Genomic DNA, 19,440 nt, shown 5'->3' with positions numbered 1-19,440 from the left:
AGTGGGATTTATTATGCTCGAGAACTAAATACGATGAATCCTTGAATTACCGCAAGTTATTGTGCTAGCTCGAAATATGGATTCAGCTAGGGCTAGGGTTTGGTTTGCCAGATCTAACTTCGTAACACACGGCTTAAAAGTGATCTACCCACTGCTTTTGTCACTGTACAGCTTTATGACACTGATTCGTCACTACTGTTTTATCAGCATGGCACTATCAAAGTCACTATTTTCGACGACTTTCCTACCATCAGTTTCTTCAGGAGTGATCCTATCATACACTTACACTTGGTTAACAAAAAGGATAGAAAACGGGCATGCTTAAAACTGAAATTTCAATCTTTGAAAGAGTTATACAACTCATTAGAGCAGCTATAATCATGCTCATCTAACGCATAGACACACCATTCACATATTGGATATTTAGTCATCGCAACGAAGGAAAATCGATTTAGATATCACTCTTAGTTGGTATACGTAGGAAACGATGCTACTTCTAACAGCTATATGATGAGGATCATTTCCTGCGTACATTCACTCCCCCTTGTTTTGACGCTCGCACTTCTGTGGTGTGATGAAAGAGGAAGCCTCGTAGCAGCTCTGATTATGCCATACCAAACAAACCGGGTACGCGACGAGAGCTTTTGGTCATTCGCACTATCTCGTCTCGCACTTCTATGACTAAATGGGAAGCAGCTGATGCAGTCAAACGCCAGAAGCAGTTCGGCGATGACCAACGACAAGACGGCAAAGGAAATCGCAGGAGAAAGGTAGGGTGGGTCAATGTTGCGACCTTTTTTACGTCCGAGCGTTGTTATTTTTTTTTGCAAGCCACGTCCGGCGATGATGCAAAAGTTGCGCCACCTATCTGTTGGTAGGTATTTGGTGCACAAAGAATCATCTGCCGTTTACTATGTTTATCTATTGTTATTGCAGCTTTTTTTCTTCCACTGATGTGATATTTTTGCTATCACTGTGACGCAGAGAGACTGCTCTGGTGCTTTAGGAGAGATCAATTTCAAGTTAGATTATGTGGAACAATTTGTACCTTAAAAATATTTTCTAGAAATCATGAAAACCAAGGGTTCAAGAGGTGTTGAAACTAAAGAAATGTTATAAAGCAAGCATGTTTTTCCGCCAACACTGACCACTATCCCCTATCTGGCGACCGTTTTGTTACAAATGGACATCTCTGGTGCAGGAGGATGGAAAAGATATATCGAGCAAACAACGGCAGCAGTGTCACGCATCATGTAGTAAAGGTGAACCAATAAATTGAGGTAGATAGCGTGAAATATCTCCAAATAGATTGCCCTTCCATTCCATCATTGTGATTATGCGTCCCTACATCAGCGACCGGACGTATTATAATGGAATGCGAAATCATGATAGTGAATATCAATGAATAATTGAAGCTGACTAAACGGATCATACGCACATAATAGCTAGTGAATTACTGTTACTGCCTTTAAAGTTTTCCTTTGAAAGGTATTGTTTTGTACTGAAAATGACCGTACTGAAATTGAAGCTTGACAGGATGACAATTCATTACTAACCCTCTCCCGCCCATGGTTTCTGCCGAGCACCATCCAATTTTGCAGCTTCTAACCTTCATCGAATTGTTTCAACAACAAAAATCCATATTTGGCACATATTTATGGTTCCATTAGAATGCAAACATAATCAAATTGTTAAACTATTGAAATCAATCAATTGATTTACAATCAAAAACTTTTTTTTTTTCATTTTCCACTAATTTTAGCTATGATTCCTTCTTATGTAAATGTTCGAAAAAAGTCGTGGGCAGGAAAGGGTTAAGGAAAATCGATCACGCTTCCGAATATCATTCCTCTAGCAGATACAAATGCATGATTCATTATTTTAATGTGTCCATGTTCTCCATGTCATTCTGGGGTTCAGCTTTAGATCAATTGCTCAACTCAGGCACGTCAGCTAGTCAACTAGGCACGCATTGTGGCCACATGGGGTCCTTAGATGCCATGCGCATGATTTACGATTAAGATGTGTTTAAATCGGATGTTCTTAGTTTACTGGATCGTTCTGAAGTCCAATGCTGCTGCTCATCATTTCCTAACGGGCGGATAATGCTTTAGGTATGTCCAAACCGGATACCCCAAATTCTCCAATTCATTCTGAAGTTCAGACCAATTGGTGTTCCAAGTCAACCAGGCTAGGTTCAAAAACTATTACTATTGCACGATGGTTATTGCTTATTGCCTGCTTAACTTGATTGACAAATTTGTCTGAACTCCAGAATGATTCGCAGAACTTAGACCATCCGATTTAGCCACACAGTCCTCCATGAGACGATGTTCTATGTTTCGATATCGGCTCATGAAAGCAAATTAACAGACATATTAGCATTGGACAGCGTATCATGTCTCTGTGTTCCATCGACCGTTTGAGGCCCAGGTCAGGCTGGATGCAGTGTCTAGTTAAAAACCCTGATTAATCTACCTAGCTAAGATGCTGCCTTTCTCGTGCATTATAAAAAATAGTATTTTGGTCATTACTTTTGAGCCCATGGTCCGATTTGGCCAATTTTCAATAGGAAACAATGTAACAGTACTCTGCATCGAATGCAAGCAAATCGGTTGAGGATAAGTGCTCAAAAAATGAGTGACACTTTTGCGATCGGTCGAGTCGATCGGTTTTTAACACTATGGGTGGTCTTCTATAAAAAGTTTGTTTTTGAAGCGATTATATAGCCTTTACGTATACTTAGTATACGAGAAAGGCAAAAATGATCAGGACCGCTAACCAAATAGTCAGCATCAGCCTACCCGATTCGGCATAAAAGGAGGAGACTAATTCAGAGTTGTTTGCGTTTCATGCAATCACATTGCTGAACGCCGCTTAGAAAGTACTCTATGTCGTCGACTAACATCAATTGCAAGAGAGTAGAAGTAGAGTAGAAGGTACTTTATGCCGTCGACTAACATCAATTGCAAGAGAGTTCGTGGGGCAGTACTAGGCTCTATTATCAACCATACGTGTTTGCCGCGCCAGATATTATATAATAATATAACAACAACAAAATAGCCTTCACATCATCTCTTCGTCGACTTCAAAGCCGTTTGAACTCCAAAACAATTAGAATAAATCGGAACATCCAATTTGGACATATTAATATTTTTTTACTCAGACTAAGGCCGAAGTGGTCTGTGCAGTACATACAAGTTTTCTCCATTCAACTCGGTCCATGGCTACATGTCGCCAGCCACGTAGTCTGCGGAGGGTTCACAAATCGTCATCCACCTGATCGATCCACCTTGCTCGCCGCGCACCTAGCCTTCTTGTGCCCGTGTCGGATCGCTATTGACAAACCATTTTCACCGGATTATTGTCCGACATTCTGGTTCTGGTCACAATGTGTCGCCGAATGTTTCTGATGGTATCAGGGAGACCAAGTACAGGAATTCTTCAACCTCCTCGATTTCGTCACCACCGATCGAAACCAAATAGCTGAACGGACTTCATAGCAATCCTACTACTCGTGCCAATCCCTGCCCTTCGTATTACTCCCTCCAAAGCGATGTTGAATATCAGGCACGAAAGACCACCATCTTGCCGTAACTCTCTGCGCGTTTGAAAGGGACTCGAGAATGCCCCTGAAACTCGAACTACGCCCATCACCCGATCCATCTTCGCCTTGATCAACCGTATCAGTTTATCTGGAAACAAGTTTTGGTGCATTAGCTGCCATAGCTGATCCCGATCGAATGGATCATATGCGGCTTTGAAGTCGATGAATAGATAATGTTTTAGCACGTTGTATTCGCGGCATTTCTGCTAAGGCGAACAACTGGTCTGTAGTAGAGCGCCATCTCATGAACCCTGCCTGATACTGCCCCACGAACTCTCTTGCAATTGGTGTTAGTCGACGAAATAAAATTTGGGAGGGAGAGTGCCTTGTAGGCGGTGTTCAGCAATGTGCTTTCGCGGTAGAGGCTAAAATCCAACTTATTGCTCTTTTTGTAGATGGAACATACGACACCTCCAATCCATACCTTGGTTATTACACAGTGTAACGCTCTCGCCAGTGCCTCAACACAGTGTTTCAGTAGCTCTCCTGGTAGTTGGTCAACCCCAGGGCTTTGCTTTTTTCAGCCAGTCGATCTCCTCCTGGATTTCCTGGAGATCCGGAGTCGGAAAACGTATACCCAGAACGCGTGTTTCCAGGCTCGTCACCATACAGCCCTCGTTTCCTGCCACATCGCCACTCATGTGCTCTTCATAGTGCTGCCGCCACCTTTGGATCACCTCACGCTCGTCCGTAGGAAGATTTCCGTTTATGTCCTTACCTATGTCAGGCTGTGTCTCTTCACAGTTTCAATCGTCCTGCTGGCGCTTTTTTCTTCGAAAAATAAAGTTTTGTCTGTTCCGCGCCCGTTTGTATCCTGACCAGGGACTAAATCCAAACGAGAAGGAAAAAGTCTTTTTCTTTTCATCTCTGTATGAAACGAATGTTGCAAGCTCTTAGCATACAACAGCTTAAGCGCCACTCTCGGGTTGGAGAGACTGCTGATGCTGATCTAGAGGCCCGGCTTGAGGCTCTCTCCAAGGCGGGTTAATAATGCAAAGGGCAAGTTGAACTCTAATAGTTAACTGAATATACGAACCAAAATCCGAAAAGAAATCAAAACTATTTAAACTATCAGAAAAACCACGACTAAAACACGATCACCCAATGTGAAAGCATCAAACTCAACAAATTAAATAATGTGCAACTAGTTTAGGATCACAAAGTACTGTCTACGTGTATTCATGTTCTAATCCTAATCTAATGGTGACGTCACGCTTTTATAATTTATAATTACTCTTCGAGCTTATTACCTAACTTTCTGACCTGATTATGGTGGGAATTTGCTTACTGCGTTCCTGCCTTTCCAGAAGTCTCCGACGCTGGCCGTTCTTTGTGGCCGGTGACCAATCCGTTCCCCAGGGGGGGGGGCTGCAACTGACCCGATCGGCTATCGGCCGCTAGTACACATGGACCCCGTCGTGCTGATGCGTAGAAAAACGATCCGCAACAAATTCACTCTGCCTGGTGTTCACACCACTGCCGTATGGATATTTGGCTCAGTGTTCTTGCGACGATAAAGGTGTTAACCGTTGCCTACACACGGGGACACGTCGAACAAACGGTTGCACGTGGGTCGAGCTTTCACGTTGTGGCGAGCGGGGTGGTTGGCTTGGTTGACAAATGTGGACAGTTTGGCGATAACACCGGCAAGGTGAACGGTGGGCCACGGGCTGGATGGTACAAAAGTGTGGACGCTGGAAAAAGCTTCACAGGGCTGGTTTCTCCTCCTCTATTGCGTGCCCAGGTTAAGGTGATTCCGTCACTCCTAAACAAACAGCCTCGTTGAACGGTGGGTGATATCTGTTCAACGGTCAGAATACTTTACAAAGTGCACCAGAATTTAGCAAATAAAACCTTACCCAATTCAATCTTCGGTTATTCACAAATTTTACTCGCTTTAACTATACCATAGGTACAATTCGATCCTAGGCTGTAATTGTTTTTTTTATAATTACAAATTGCGAATTATAATTTTGGGTTTTTGTTTTACCTAATTTGCAAAATCACTACTCTCTGCGAGTTATAATATAATCTAATAACTTTTATCCACGACTTTTTAGAACGTTTTTTAATCTGGCGCACTACAACACTATTCAACATGCCGACATGGTCCACATTCTAATAAAATCAAAAAACCCTCGCTAGCTCTTCTGAAGTCAAACAAAGCATGTCTGGCCTTGAAGCCTGAATAATTTTCAATTCTCTCTTCATTTAATTTCGTATAAGGACAATTTGAGTTCATTTCATATATATTTTTTTACTTTGTCCATCTTTTTCTAACAAAAATAATTGCCTCCCGTATCCGTAATGAGATCAGCGTGGAACTCACTACTATTTATCGCGAGAGCTTATCAGGGATCTCTTCGGTTACCAAGAGCGAACGAAAGTCGTTGCAACAAGAGCGTGAAACATGCTTAGCAATGAAACATTCATTAAATTATAAACGTGAATTCACAATGTTCTTACATGTATACATATACGTGGACGGGGCAAGATCACCACTTGGGGCAAGAAGTGCACCCCACAATTTTACCACTATTACGTTTTTTCTCTCTAAATAACCCCGCACACTGTTAAACTATAGTCCAACAAAAGACTTGACGCTTAAAGAATATTATAAAAATAAAATGATTCTGAAAAACAGATGAATTAGCAAAAGTTAGTTGGCGAAAACTTGATTTTTTTATAAGAAATTAGCATTAGAAAATAAAGTTTTTAAAACATGAACATTTTTAATGAAAATCTTGATCAACTAAACATATTATTTGTCTTCAAAGAATATTTTAGAGCCATTTAAAACATTCACAGTAAAATGTGTTCTATTTTACAACTTTTATTTGCCTTGGAAGCAGCTATTGCAGCAACTTCATCACGCCTATTTTCTATCTATTAGTAAAAATTATCGAGAATGAAGCCGATGTCCGTTGGATCACATGCACAAGATCACATAACCGAGGGGAGAGATTCACAGTAAAATGTTGGACCATGCTTATAAAGATTTGAATAATTTATCAAAAAAGGGGCAAGATGAGCACCCCTTTTTGAAACAATCAAATAATACACGAAATACTCAAATTTTGTTGTACAACTTACAAATATGATTTACATTGCGATGAATATGTTGAGTAATGTACACTATCAAATTTTCTGAAATTTTGAACTGATGCTCATTGAAGGCATTTTTTTTTGTGAATATTGATGCTCTAATATATTTCAGTTCGAAAAAATGATTTCTGGAAGGGCTTCTTGCCCCTTAGTGTATTTGAAAAAATCAAAAACAGAGTCTTAGTCTTAGTCGGGATTACCGTTCTTTTTGAAGTTCGCGTTCTAGTCTAGATGTTAGATGAGCATGAGAGATGAGACGCAACAGAAAAGAACTGTTGTATTGTACTATAGAGAAGTATGCTTGCTGAGAAGGTATTAAATATCATTCGCAGGATGCTCATCTTGCTCCGTCCTACTATACGATATGTAGCATACAGCTGTCACAAGCTGTCATGATAAAGAACTGATTCGGGAAGCTATACCCAATGATAAATTTCTATTAAATAGCTCCAAACGCGGGGAGCACTGGTTCTGGTGATGCATTTCAACTCGGTCTACACGGCTGTGCGGTCCCCAACACAAAATGAGCGAGAACAAACCGAGATTCTTCACTTCTTGGTGGGGGCTCCCTATCCGATTTTTTTCGCACTTGTATACAAGTTTGATAAATTTGTTTTCATGGCTTGTTATGATTCGGAATATTTTTTTTGCTTTTTCTTATCGTTGTTCGTTTTCTATTGAGAGCGATTTCTGCAAACCCTGATCGTGACACTTGGATACAAGCAGCTTTTATTAAAAGTTTAACAGAGCCCACTGTCAAACCCAACCAGACCCTATTAGCACAAATCTGACTGATTTGGTTGCTGCAACTCTTATGTGACAAGTGTGTTGCTCGGGGATCCTAGGCAGGCACCACAACTTCAGTTGACCTGGGGAGGTATCGTCAAATGCCTTGGACATGGTCCATGCTGCCCTGATTTGGACATACTCAAATCGTAAATCATGCACATTGCTTATAAGGGCTTGTTGCCAACCAAAGGTTGCTATTGGTGTGTCGAGCGCTGCTGACTTGGTAGACCAACTAATCTAAACTTCTGAGTGATTTGAAGAACCTGGAACTACCGATTTCGATATATCCTAATAATAAAATAGAGAGAAAAGGGTGTGAAACGTTGCCAAAGCAGATTCGATGATACGGGGAATTGACTGATATCCCGTCGTTATTAGCTGGTTATGGAACAACTTCTCGCAAGGGCAGCTGGTGTATAATTGGGTTCAAGTCCCACCGGCAGCCAAATCTTTTTTCGCAATTGTTTCGTCCAGGGTGGGACGACCCTACGTTGTGTTTATCTTTCCAGGATCCAGACGAATGAAGTACAACTGCTGTGACTTTTAAATGATGATATATTACCTCCGAGAGGCAGCGAGCAAGCTCGGAGGTTACGATAACGAAACTGTACATCACATGGTTTCAGGAGTCGCCTTTTATAGGCGACTCTTAGTACGGCAGGACAATTATATAATAATGTTACAACTATTGGGGACGTGTGCACAAACATTCAAATTCAAATTCTAATTGGACTTACAGCGCGCCAACTGCTACGCACATAACGCTAGCAGTTGGCGCGACCGCGAGAACAGAGAACAAGAAAACAATTCAATAGCAAGCACACACGCTGTACTGTTTCGATCAAGCAGCAGCTACGACGATGCCTGCCGTTCGTGATCGAACAGCAATATCTCATAAAAACACCTTAACCCTTAACACATTTCTTTAGAAATCGTTGGAAATATTTTTAACGTAAATAACCATTGAAATCATTAACATTAAACGTATTTTCGGTTTGTTGTTTTAAAGCAACATTGCGTATTTAAGGGTTAATATGGCAAACTTAACTATGTGTATCAAAATTCAACATCTTTTCCAAAAAAAACTAAATAATAGATTTAACAGGGCTCAACAAATGCTGGGTAAAGCGTACCATTGGTACTTCGCGTACCTGAAGGAATAAAACAGACCCCATCTCGCGGTGCTTAACCTCTTACCCAGCAACTCCTATCCCTACCTCCTCGTGGCGCTGGCCAGGATACGAGTAACCTTAGGGAAGATCGGGTAACCAACTCCGGTGGGAACTATGGTCGTATGCTGACAGGTAAGGGGGGGTCTGCTCCTCTCCGGAGGTGCAAATCTTATCGAGCGTCTGTTCTCCATGTCATGATCGGCTCACAACAGCGTCTGTTCTCCATGTTAGGGGCGGCTGATCATCGTCCGAGTGCCAGCGAGGGACTCTAAGTGAAACTGTGCACCATGGTCCACCGGAAATAAGGAGGAATGGTCCTCCCGAAATTTAGGGGGTTTGGTGTCAGGCCCTGCAAGCCAGCCTTTAAAAATCATAAGCAACGAACAATCAACAAGAGAGTACGGACCGGAACCATCAGTGAAGACCACTGCGACGAAAAGGGACTAGCGATTGGAAACTCGGTTCGTGGAACTGCAAATCTCTTAACTTCATCGGGAGCATACGCATACTCGCCGATGTGCTCAAGGACCGTGGATTCGGCATTGTAGCGCTGCAGGAGGTTTATTGGAAGGGATCAATGGTGCGAACGTTTAGAGGTAATCATACCATCAACCAGAGCTGCGGCAACACACACGAGCTGGGAACAGCTTTCAGAGTGATGGGCGATATGCAAAGGCGCGTGATCGGGTGGTGGCTGATCAATGAAAGAATGTGCAGGTTGAGGATCAAAGGCCGGTTCTTCAACTTCAGCATAATCAACGTCCATAGCCCACACTCCGGAAGCACTGATGATGATAAGGACGCATTCTACGCGCATCTGGAACGTGAGTACGACAGCTGCCCAAGCCACGACGTCAAAATCATCATAGGAGATTTGAACGCTCAGGTTGGCCAAGAGGAGGAGTTTAGACCGACTATTGGAAAGTTCAGCGCTCATCGGCTGACGAACGAAAACGGCCTACGACTAATTGATTTCGCCGCCTCCAAGAACATGGCCATTCGCAGCACCTACTTCCAACACAGCCTCCCGTATCGGTACACCTGGAGATCACCACTGCAGACAGAATCACAAATCGACCACGTTCTGATTGATGGACGACACTTCTCCGACATTATCGACGTCAGGATATACCGTGGCGCTAACATCGACTCTGACCACTATCTGGTGATGGTTAAACTGCGCCCAAAACTATCCGTCATCAACAATGTTCGGTACCGACGACCGCCGCGGTACAACCTAGAGCGACTGAAGCAACCTGATGTCGCCACTGCATACGCGCAGCATCTCGAGGCTGCGTTGCCGGAAGAGGGTGAGCTAGATGGGGCCCCTCTTGAGGACTGCTGGAATACAGTCAAAGCAGCCATTAACGACGCAGCGGAGAACAATGTCGGGTATATGGGTCGAAGTCAACGGAACGATTGGTTCGACGAAGAATGCAGACAGATTCTGGAGGAGAAGGACGCAGCGCGGGCGGTCGCGCTGCAGCAAGGTACCCGGCAGAACGTGGAACGTTATAGACGGAAGCGGAGACAGCAGACCCGCCTTTTTCACTAGAAGAAACGCCGCCTGGAAGAAGCGGAGTGCGAGGAGATGGAACAGCTGTGCCGTTCTCAAGATACACGCAAGTTCTATCAGAAGCTCAACGCATCCCGCAAAGGCTTCGTGCCGCGAGCCGAAATGTGCCGGGATAAGGATGGGAGCATCTTGACGGACGAACGTGTGGTGATCGAAAGGTGGAAGCAGCACTACGAGGAACATCTGAATGGCGCTGAGAGTACAGGCAGTGAAAGTCAAGGCAGCGGAGGAGATGACTACGTCAGTTCAGCGGACGATGGAAGCCAACCAGCCCCCACCTTGAGGGAAGTTAAGGATGCCATTCAACAGCTAAAGACCAACAAAGCCGCTGGTAAGGATGGTATCGGAGCTGAGCTCATCAAGATGGGCCCGGAAAAGCTGGCCACTTGCCTGCACAAACTGATAGTCAGAATCTGGGAAACCGAACAGCTACCGGAGGAGTGGAAGGAAGGGGTTATATGCCCCATCTACAAGAAAGGCGACAAACTGGAGTGTGAGAACTTTCGAGCGATCACCATCCTTAATGCAGCCTACAAAGTGATATCCCAGATCATCTTCCGTCGCCTGTCACCATTAGTGAACGAGTTTGTGGGAAGTTATCAAGCCGGCTTCGTTGACGGCCGCTCGACAACGGACCAAATCTTTACTGTACGGCAAATCCTTCAAAAATGCCGTGAATACCAGGTCCCAACGCACCATCTGTTCGTTGATTTCAAGGCGGCATACGAAAGTATAGACCGCGTAGAGCTATGGAAAATTATGGACGAGAACAGCTTCCCTGGGAAGCTTACCAGACTGATCAGAGCAACGGTGGATGGTGTGCAAAACTGTGTGAAGATTTCGGGCGAACACTCCAGTTCGTTCGAATCGCGCCGGGGACTAAGACAAGGTGATGGACTTTCGTGCCTGTTGTTCAACATTGCGCTAGAAGGTGTCATGCGGAGAGCCGGGTGTAACAGCCGGGGTACGATTTTCAACAGATCCAGTCAATTAATTTGCTTCGCGGAGGACATGGACATTGTCGGCCGAACATTTGCAAAGGTGGCAGAACTGTACACCCGCCTGAAACGTGAAGCAACAAAAGTTAGACTGGTAGTGAATGCGTCAAAGACAAAGTACATGATTGTGGGCGGAACCGAGCGCGACAGGGCCCGCCTGGGAAGCAGTGTTACGATAGACGGGGATACCTTCGAGGTGGTCGAGGAATTCGTCTACCTCGGATCCTTGCTAACGGCTGACAACAACGTTAGTCGTGAAATACGAAGGCGCATCATCTGTGGAAGTCGGGCCGGGAAGTGGCGTCAAATTGTTGATTCAGTGTTATCTGTTTAGATGTTAACTAAATAAATGAAATGAATGAATGAGATTTAACAGATTTTCCAAACGTGATTGTAATGAATGATTTGTTTATCGGCTTTATCGGTCAGTTCTACTCAAAATCATAAATCACGCGCATGGCCTCTGATGCCTGTATGGACCATGAGTTGCTATAGGATTTCTTCTTCTTCTTCTTATTGGCATTACATCCCCACACTGGGACAGAGCCACCTCGCAGCGTAGTGTTCATTAAGCACTTCCACAGTTATTAACTGCGAGGTTTCTAAGCCAAGTTACCATTTTTGCATTCGTATATCATGAGGCGTAATTAAGCATTTACCAGAACTCCAGAATATTTTGGACATCTGTAAAAATATTGAAATAGTTTTTGGCAATTTTTTTGAGAAATTTTCTCATTCAAATAAAAGTGATCACTTGCATCCGACGTTCCTTAAAGTCAGCCGTTTTCATGATCTTCTCCCGACGGTTGGCCGTATCCTTCCTCTCTGGTGGTACTGGCTTGGTAAAGCTCCTTTCTGATCGGCTTTCAACCCGACCTTACTAAGCTTAGAAGTTGCACCTGTTTTACCTCAGTAAGGAGCCGAATCTTCAATTCGGCCTCCTTCCTGGCTTCCGTAGCCTGGCTCACTACCAAATCCTTCTCCTTAGTAAGTAGGGGGACCTTTCATTCCGCTTCCTTACTGGCCTCCAGCAGGGACCTCCATTCATGATTTGCCTCTATAACGATGTTGCAGAGGATCATCATAGACACTTTTCGATCCCTGCTATATTTCCCGCGGTTATCCAGAAGGGACATGATCACGTCCAAAATGTTCGTGATCAGCTCCATTTACTGGCCTCTACCCTCCTGGTGGCTGGTCATCATCTTCTTCTTCTTATTGCTATTACATCCCCCACTACTTGGACATTGGCGCCTCGCTGCCAAGTGATCATTCAGCACTTCCACAGATTTCCCGGGTTCGAGTAAAAATGGCTTAAGCGCCACTCCCAAGGGAGACCATCTACCGCGATTCTGGATTGTCCGACCTGTGAGACCCTTAAGGAAAGGGTTCAAGTTTTCCCAAATGACTTGAAGGGAAACGAGTGGGCTGACGGTCGCTGACGATGATGGTGGAGTGACGAGCTTCGCAACACTTGCCACAGATCTGTCGCGGGATTGAATAGGCCGTCATACGGACGGATTAACTCTTGCACATTGAACGCACTTATGTCACAGGTCTTAACTGTCGCATCCAAAATAAACGCACTCATACGCACTATTCTAACTCTCGCACGCACTTAGGCACTATTACTATTCTGCCTTTCTATTTTTGAGGGAAATGGGAAGAGAAAATCTAATTAGGATAAATCAAAAAGTTTTCACGTTTGCTTTAGGTTCACAACTGAACTTTACTACCACGGCACGGGACTGAATTTGACCGCACTCGTCTCTTCCACAGACCAGATCGAAGTGAAAGAATCAAGTTATAAGATCCTCAGATCAATGCGCGGGATTTCAGATCATGAAATTACGCAAAATCAATATCAAAAACATCAAAAATCAAACATCAGAAATCGTTATTCCGAGCACAAACCCTTTTATCATTCGTAAGACCCTTTCGTGCCCCTACCATTTGGAGCCAAATCTTCTATCTCGCTTCCCAACCCAAATATTATCAATGGAGCTGGGGCCAATGATACGTGAACCCAGGTCGATGGCCGGACTCGCACATGGTCTTTTGGCTAACGACTTTGCATTTGGCGCCAGAATCAACTCGTGAACTCATTTATCTTATGAGCTGCCGTCGATGAACCTAATGAATCATGAACTTGTAACCTAGGAGTCCTAGGACACTCCACATGAGTGGATGAACAGACATGAACGAATTAAGAAATGACCCTCAACTTGGGTGGTCTCTAAACAAGGGGTAGTTCAATGTTCAAATTAGGCACTGGATTAATTCCTTGCGAGTTCACTGGCTGGCAATGGTTGCTGCACAGTACATTTACTGTTATGAATGATTGACAAGAATTCGTTTTGAGTTTTCCTAAATAATAAACGTATCATTGTTCTTCTCTTATTTCCAGATAACTTCCCTAGTTGGGATTCCACAAACTGCGCTTCATCTATCCCGACAACAGTTCTACGGATGCCTAAAGCTAATAGCGGCCTATCAAGCGTCGGTACCTCTCCGGGAGGAGATACTAACGTCTACAATGAACCTCCCACTACCACAATTTAGTTGGATAGACTCACCGACCGGACTTCCCCCTTCGATCGGAGGTGCATCTTCAACCGATATAATAAACTCTTCCAGTGCCATGACCGAGCGAAACGGATACAAGGAAGTAAAAAATAGTAGGGATCTTATCGAGTTGACGGCCGCCAGCAGCGGTAGCTCTCGAGAGCGAGTGGATGCGGCCTCGAACAGTGGTGATATGACCAACTCGGATCAACCGAGCACCGATTCCGAAGTGGAACCTAACGATGATTCCATGTTGCGATCAGCCGAACGACACCATGCGGGTGGTGGAGCAAAAAGCCATGGTGGAAGCAAAACGTCAAGAGGAGCCGTCGGCGGAAATAGCAGTGGCGTCGGCGGATCTCCCGAAGCATGGAGCACTGCTAGTGATAGTCCAACGCCAACTAACAGTGTGGCGGAAAGGCCTTGGGCAAACCAGAACCTCTGGCAGGGGCTGGTCTGCGAGGAACAACGGCAGCTATTGGGAACGGAAGAGGAGTCTTCCGATCGACACAGCAGTGATGAGGATCAAGAAGTCGATCTGGAGTATTTTTACCAGATTTCGCAAACGCAGAAAGAGTACTATTTGAAGCAGTTTCGTACTATACAGCCCGATGTTCACGGGTTGGTCAGTGGACAAGTAGCCAGGTAATGTTTCGTTTATAGTTGCCTTAATCTAAATTTAATTTATTGTTATTTCAGAGTATTTTTCGAAAAATCCCGCATTCCAATTGAAGAGCTTCGTCACATTTGGCAAATGTGTGACGTGACGCGTGACGGAGCTCTGAACCTAGCAGAATTTACGGCGGCTATGCACTTGGTTGTCCTACGGCGGAACAATATCCCGGTTCCAGCCACGCTTCCACCTTGCTTGATGCCCACGCTGTTGCAAAATTCTTTATTTACCGGTAGCGGAGGAAGTGGAGCACTGCAAAATCAGCTCAGTGGTGGATCAGCCGGAGGTGTTAGCACGGGGAGTACGACGGGAACGGACAAGGACAGAACGGATCCGGAGGAAGCTGATTTGTTGCACTTGGAAAGCGACGATAACACAGATAGTCAGAGTAGAGCGAACCCGGAGGCCAAGGATTATCAGCGTATTATTTCTCACCCTGAACCTCTGAAGCTGGCTCATCAGTCTTCTAGTAATAACACAACATTGGTCTCAGTCGGCGGAACGGATAGTCCACCGACGGTAACTTCTACAACAGGCAGCTCGAAGATAATCAACATGGCTAGCGGAAGAAAGACGCCTACGAGCTTGGTGTCACCTCCAAACAATCAGCCCAAGCAGAAGCCCTCGAACGAACTTCCGGCTACGCCTCCTAATGCTTTAAGTAATAATAAGGTATGTATGTTTTTGGTAATATGCATAATAAAAAATGCATTGATTGGCAGTACTAAAAAAGTGTCAAGAAAAGAGCATAAAATAATATTTATTTATATAAATTTGCTCTAGATATCAAGCTATTCGATTCTGGTGACTGTGTTGAAACATATGTTAATTAGCCTTCATTGTATTAGCATTCAACCCTTTCATTCCCATGTTTTTGAGGACTTTAATAAGAAGGAATCACTTTTGATAAAAGTTTTAGAATAGAAGCTATTTGATATAATTGAAATGGACTAAAAACAAAAACAAAAGTTAAATTTTTAATTGTAAGTAAATCAATCAGGCATTGCAATTTATCCCATCATTCGATCTTCTCAGCAAAGATGCTGATGATATGGTGGGATATCGATCTTATGTCGTTTTCGTTTTTGCGGCATAACTACACTCGTGCTACACATTTCCACCGAAAATGTTCGTTTTTGATTTTCGTGCTACACCAGTGTAGCATTTTTCTTGCACTGAAACAAGCAGTGTAGCACCAGAAAAAATCAGAGTGTGCCATGTAGTGTAGTTTGTTTTCAAGTTTTTCACGTTGTAATTGTTTTCTTTTTATGGTATCCAACAGGTATCCATAACAAACAAACCCAACTGCACCCAAAACGTTCGTTTTTGCCGTGCAAAATGCTGCACTAAATGGTGTCGCTACACCTCAAAAACGAAAACGACATTAGATATCTTTCTGCTCAGTAAACAAAGTGCAATGTTTGCCATGGAGAAAATTTTTTTCACTGCTTTTGTTGTAGTAACGCCCTCGCAACGTGAACAAACCCCGAACCGTGCTGGCTATCAGGATCATCATCAAATGCTCAAATGATAATATCTTTCCAGAGTGCTCTTTGATTAGGGATAATATCTTTGCACAAGTAAAGATGATATCATGTGCTCAGATGATATTGCAATGCCTGAAATCAATATATTTTTTTCTATTTAGACCCAACAATAATTACAAAAACTTTGTTGCCCGTGAAAGGCAAAAACAGTGTAGTGAAATTAAATAAATGATGGGGCAAATATTGTACGGGAAGCACCTGTCTAGCGAACTGGTTTCGTGGGATCAAACCCCACCGAAGAGAGTAGTTACCCTCCAATACCTTTTCCGAACTAAATCTATCACATGTTGTTCGTATGCATAATCGAGTTTCAGACATAGTAACAAATATTGTTGTTTGTTGTTGAAACAATCGATGAATGTTGGAAGTTGCACAGTTTGATGAGGCTCCATACACCCCCTATTCGCATAAGCGTCCCATGTCAATTTTCATGAACTTGAGTAATATGCCGTTGAATTTTTCAAACTCGTTTTACATGGAGAAATACAAAAAATTCTAATAAATTGATAAAACCTGCAATCTTTCTGAAAATTTGGCATAATATTCTTTATTTGCATACGTCGCTATGGAACTATTAAATGGTTTAATTATATTTATTTTTTGTTCAAAAGTGTATCAAAATCTGGAAAGTGGATTTTGATTTTCAAATTTCTAGAACAAAGCCAATTATTTGATTAGTTTTTCTTAAAGATGTGAGTATTTTAAGCCTATTTCTGGAAATCGTCAAAAATCGACAAGGGACTCTTATGCGAATCGCGGCAGTATAGCTTGAAAGGAATAAAGGGTAGAGCTTTGGAACAAAATATAAAATAGCTGTAATTCTGCACCTGATCATCGGTATCGTTGAAATGAATCAAGAAGATCTGTGATCCAATATGACCTCCCTTGTGCTATACCAGATGTTGCGTGAAAACTTTTAGAAGTGCATTCCCCAATAGGTAGCTACTGTCAGATGACTCTAAATCGGTCCAGTTTTGCTATTTTTTAGGCTTCATTTTTGTGAATTTTGAGACAGGGATCAGTAGTTCTTCACTTAGTTTTGCAATTGCTAATGAGTGGTTTAATCCAGGGGACTGAAGAGGTGGCTGATTGGCCTATCCATCATTCATTCAATATATGGCGCACAATGTTTTTGTTTTTATCTCGTTTAATTCATGATAACAAAGCTTCGGAGGCATCGAAGTACCATTTTTCGACATAAAATAGCTATTCAAACAAAAAAGCACAATAAATCTCAACAAATCGCAAGTTTTCGTTAGGAAAAGGTAATTGCCGGTAATTAGCACTAACTACGTACGAGCCTATCACCCAAAATGAGCAGCTGAATTGGGGTATACCACCCAGATTTCGGGTACCAAAAACCGAAGTACCAAAAACGATGTTGGGTAGAGCGCCATTGTACCGCAGATGACAGGCGTTTCACCCTCCTGGTTTAATCTTATCGAAGGCTGTAGGTGTAGATAGGTCCGTTTGAGCCTATGCTGTCAGGCTGTCTGTGACGCGCACGGTGTAAATAAATGGATTATGTTTATGTTTATGTTTATTGTATTGATTCATCTGACATTTGGTAGTCTTAATGAATATAGTAAATTTAAACAAATATACATTAAACGATTACAATCTTCTTAAAAAAGTGGTCAATGGTAAGTTAAAATCAAATAGCCTATAAATATTGTTAAAAGCGGCCGCAGCAGCACGGAAAGGTTCATTCATGCCATACATTCGATTACGCGGAGAAAGATGCAGGAAATCTCGTTGACGCATTGTTCGTTCCGGAGCATAAAGATTTAACCTCATGAGAAGTTCCGGAGAGTCAATTTCACCAGTCACGATTTTGGCCACGAAGGCAACCTGCGATCTATTCCTTCTCATTTGAAGAGTGTCAATACCAAGTAGTCTACATCGATCCTCATATGCGGGAAGATGAACGGGATCCCTCCATGGAAGGTGCCGAAGTGCATAACGCACGAATCTACGCTGCACGGTTTCTAGCCTTGAGATCCAGACGCTATGATAAGGGCTCCAAACTATAGCACAAAAGGATAGAACGAACTAAAGAGCAGTACAGAGATTTTAGGCAATGAGGATCCCGGAAGTCATTGAGGAAGGCAATGAGGTTCCAGATAGTTTGAAAATGAATCCGAGTTGCTGATTAGCTTTTGGGATGATGTCGTTATAGAGCGGCTTGAATGTCATGTCTTGATCCAGTGTGACTCCTAAATCCTTAATCCTATTCACTCTTTCGAGGGTAGTAACAGAGATACAATAGTCAAAACTATCGGCTTGTGTTTCCGATAATAGGAAATGGCATTACATTTTGAATACTGAGCGTCAGGAGATTAGCAGAACACCAGTTCGCCATTCTATCCACATGCGATTGCAGTTCTTCACAATCCTCGATGCTGTTGATAATCTTAAACATTTTAACATCATCCGCATAAAACAAACGACAACCAGGAGGTAGAAGTCGGGAGAGTTCGTTGATAAACAGCGTGAACAAGAGAGGCCCCAGATTACTTCCTTGTGGTACACCAGAAGTATTGGAGAAGTATTCAGACTGTGAAGAACCGATTTTCACAGAAAGCAATCAGTTCGACAGATATGATTTGAACCAGCACACTAGATGGCGACTAACTCCAAGTTGTTCTAACTTTGCAAGCAATATTCCATGGTCGACGCGGTCGAACGCTGCTTTCAAATCCGTATAAACTGCATCAACTTGACCACCGGAGTCCATGGTGCGAACACACAGCGAAACAAACTCTATTAAATTCGTTTCTACAGATCGCTTTGGATAGAAGCCGTGCTGTGCAGTAGAGATGTACGCTTTACTGGCACTGAATAAAACGTCATTCATGATTATCTCGAATACTTTGGAGCAAGAACATAAGGATGTTATGCCTCGGTAATTTTGTAAATTACTTTTGTAGCCTTTTTTGTAAAAAGGCAACATGTGCGACATCTTCCATTCATCAGGAAACTTTCCCTCCTGGAGCGACAGTGTGAAAATCCTAGCTAAGTGGGTAGCCAGCGAGTTCGAACAATTCTTGAGCACAGAAGACGGAATACCATCCGGGCCGGCAGTGTACGAGCTTTTCAATTTTCTGATGGCTGACAGAACGGTCTGCTCATCGATTATAAACGCATGTAAATCTAAAACATTTCTAGGCGTGAATTGATTTGCAACAGTTATTTGATCGGCGGTGGCCCTGGTGGCATTGAACGTACTTAGGAAATGTCGAACGAATAAATTTTTCCAGCTCAGAACTGGCGATTTCTTCACCCAGATGCAAGCACGAAGGCAGACCAACTTCCTTTCGTTTGGAGTTAACAAACGACCAAAAACGTTTGGGGTTTCTACGGAGTGATGATTGTGTTCGAAGCACGTAACGACGATAAAGGAATCGA

General features: G+C 43.2%; 1 protein-coding gene across 6 annotated transcripts in view; it reads left to right on the top strand.

Moving 5' to 3' along the window:
- LOC134212003 (ralBP1-associated Eps domain-containing protein 1) overlaps nt 1–19,440 on the top strand; it is a 44,150-nt gene that overhangs the window by 12,301 nt on the left and 12,409 nt on the right. For all 6 annotated transcript variants that reach the window (XM_062689467.1, XM_062689468.1, XM_062689463.1 and 3 more), the window contains 2 exons: nt 13,655–14,457; nt 14,512–15,157. In XM_062689467.1, coding sequence (XP_062545451.1) covers nt 13,655–14,457; nt 14,512–15,157 — 1,449 coding nt within the window. The remainder of the gene's footprint in view (nt 1–13,654; nt 14,458–14,511; nt 15,158–19,440) is intronic.

The sequence above is a fragment of the Armigeres subalbatus genome, chromosome 2 (assembly GCF_024139115.2).
Source record: "Armigeres subalbatus isolate Guangzhou_Male chromosome 2, GZ_Asu_2, whole genome shotgun sequence".
Taxonomy (NCBI): Eukaryota; Metazoa; Arthropoda; class Insecta; order Diptera; family Culicidae; genus Armigeres; species Armigeres subalbatus.
This window is presented reverse-complemented; position numbering and strand designations above follow the sequence as displayed.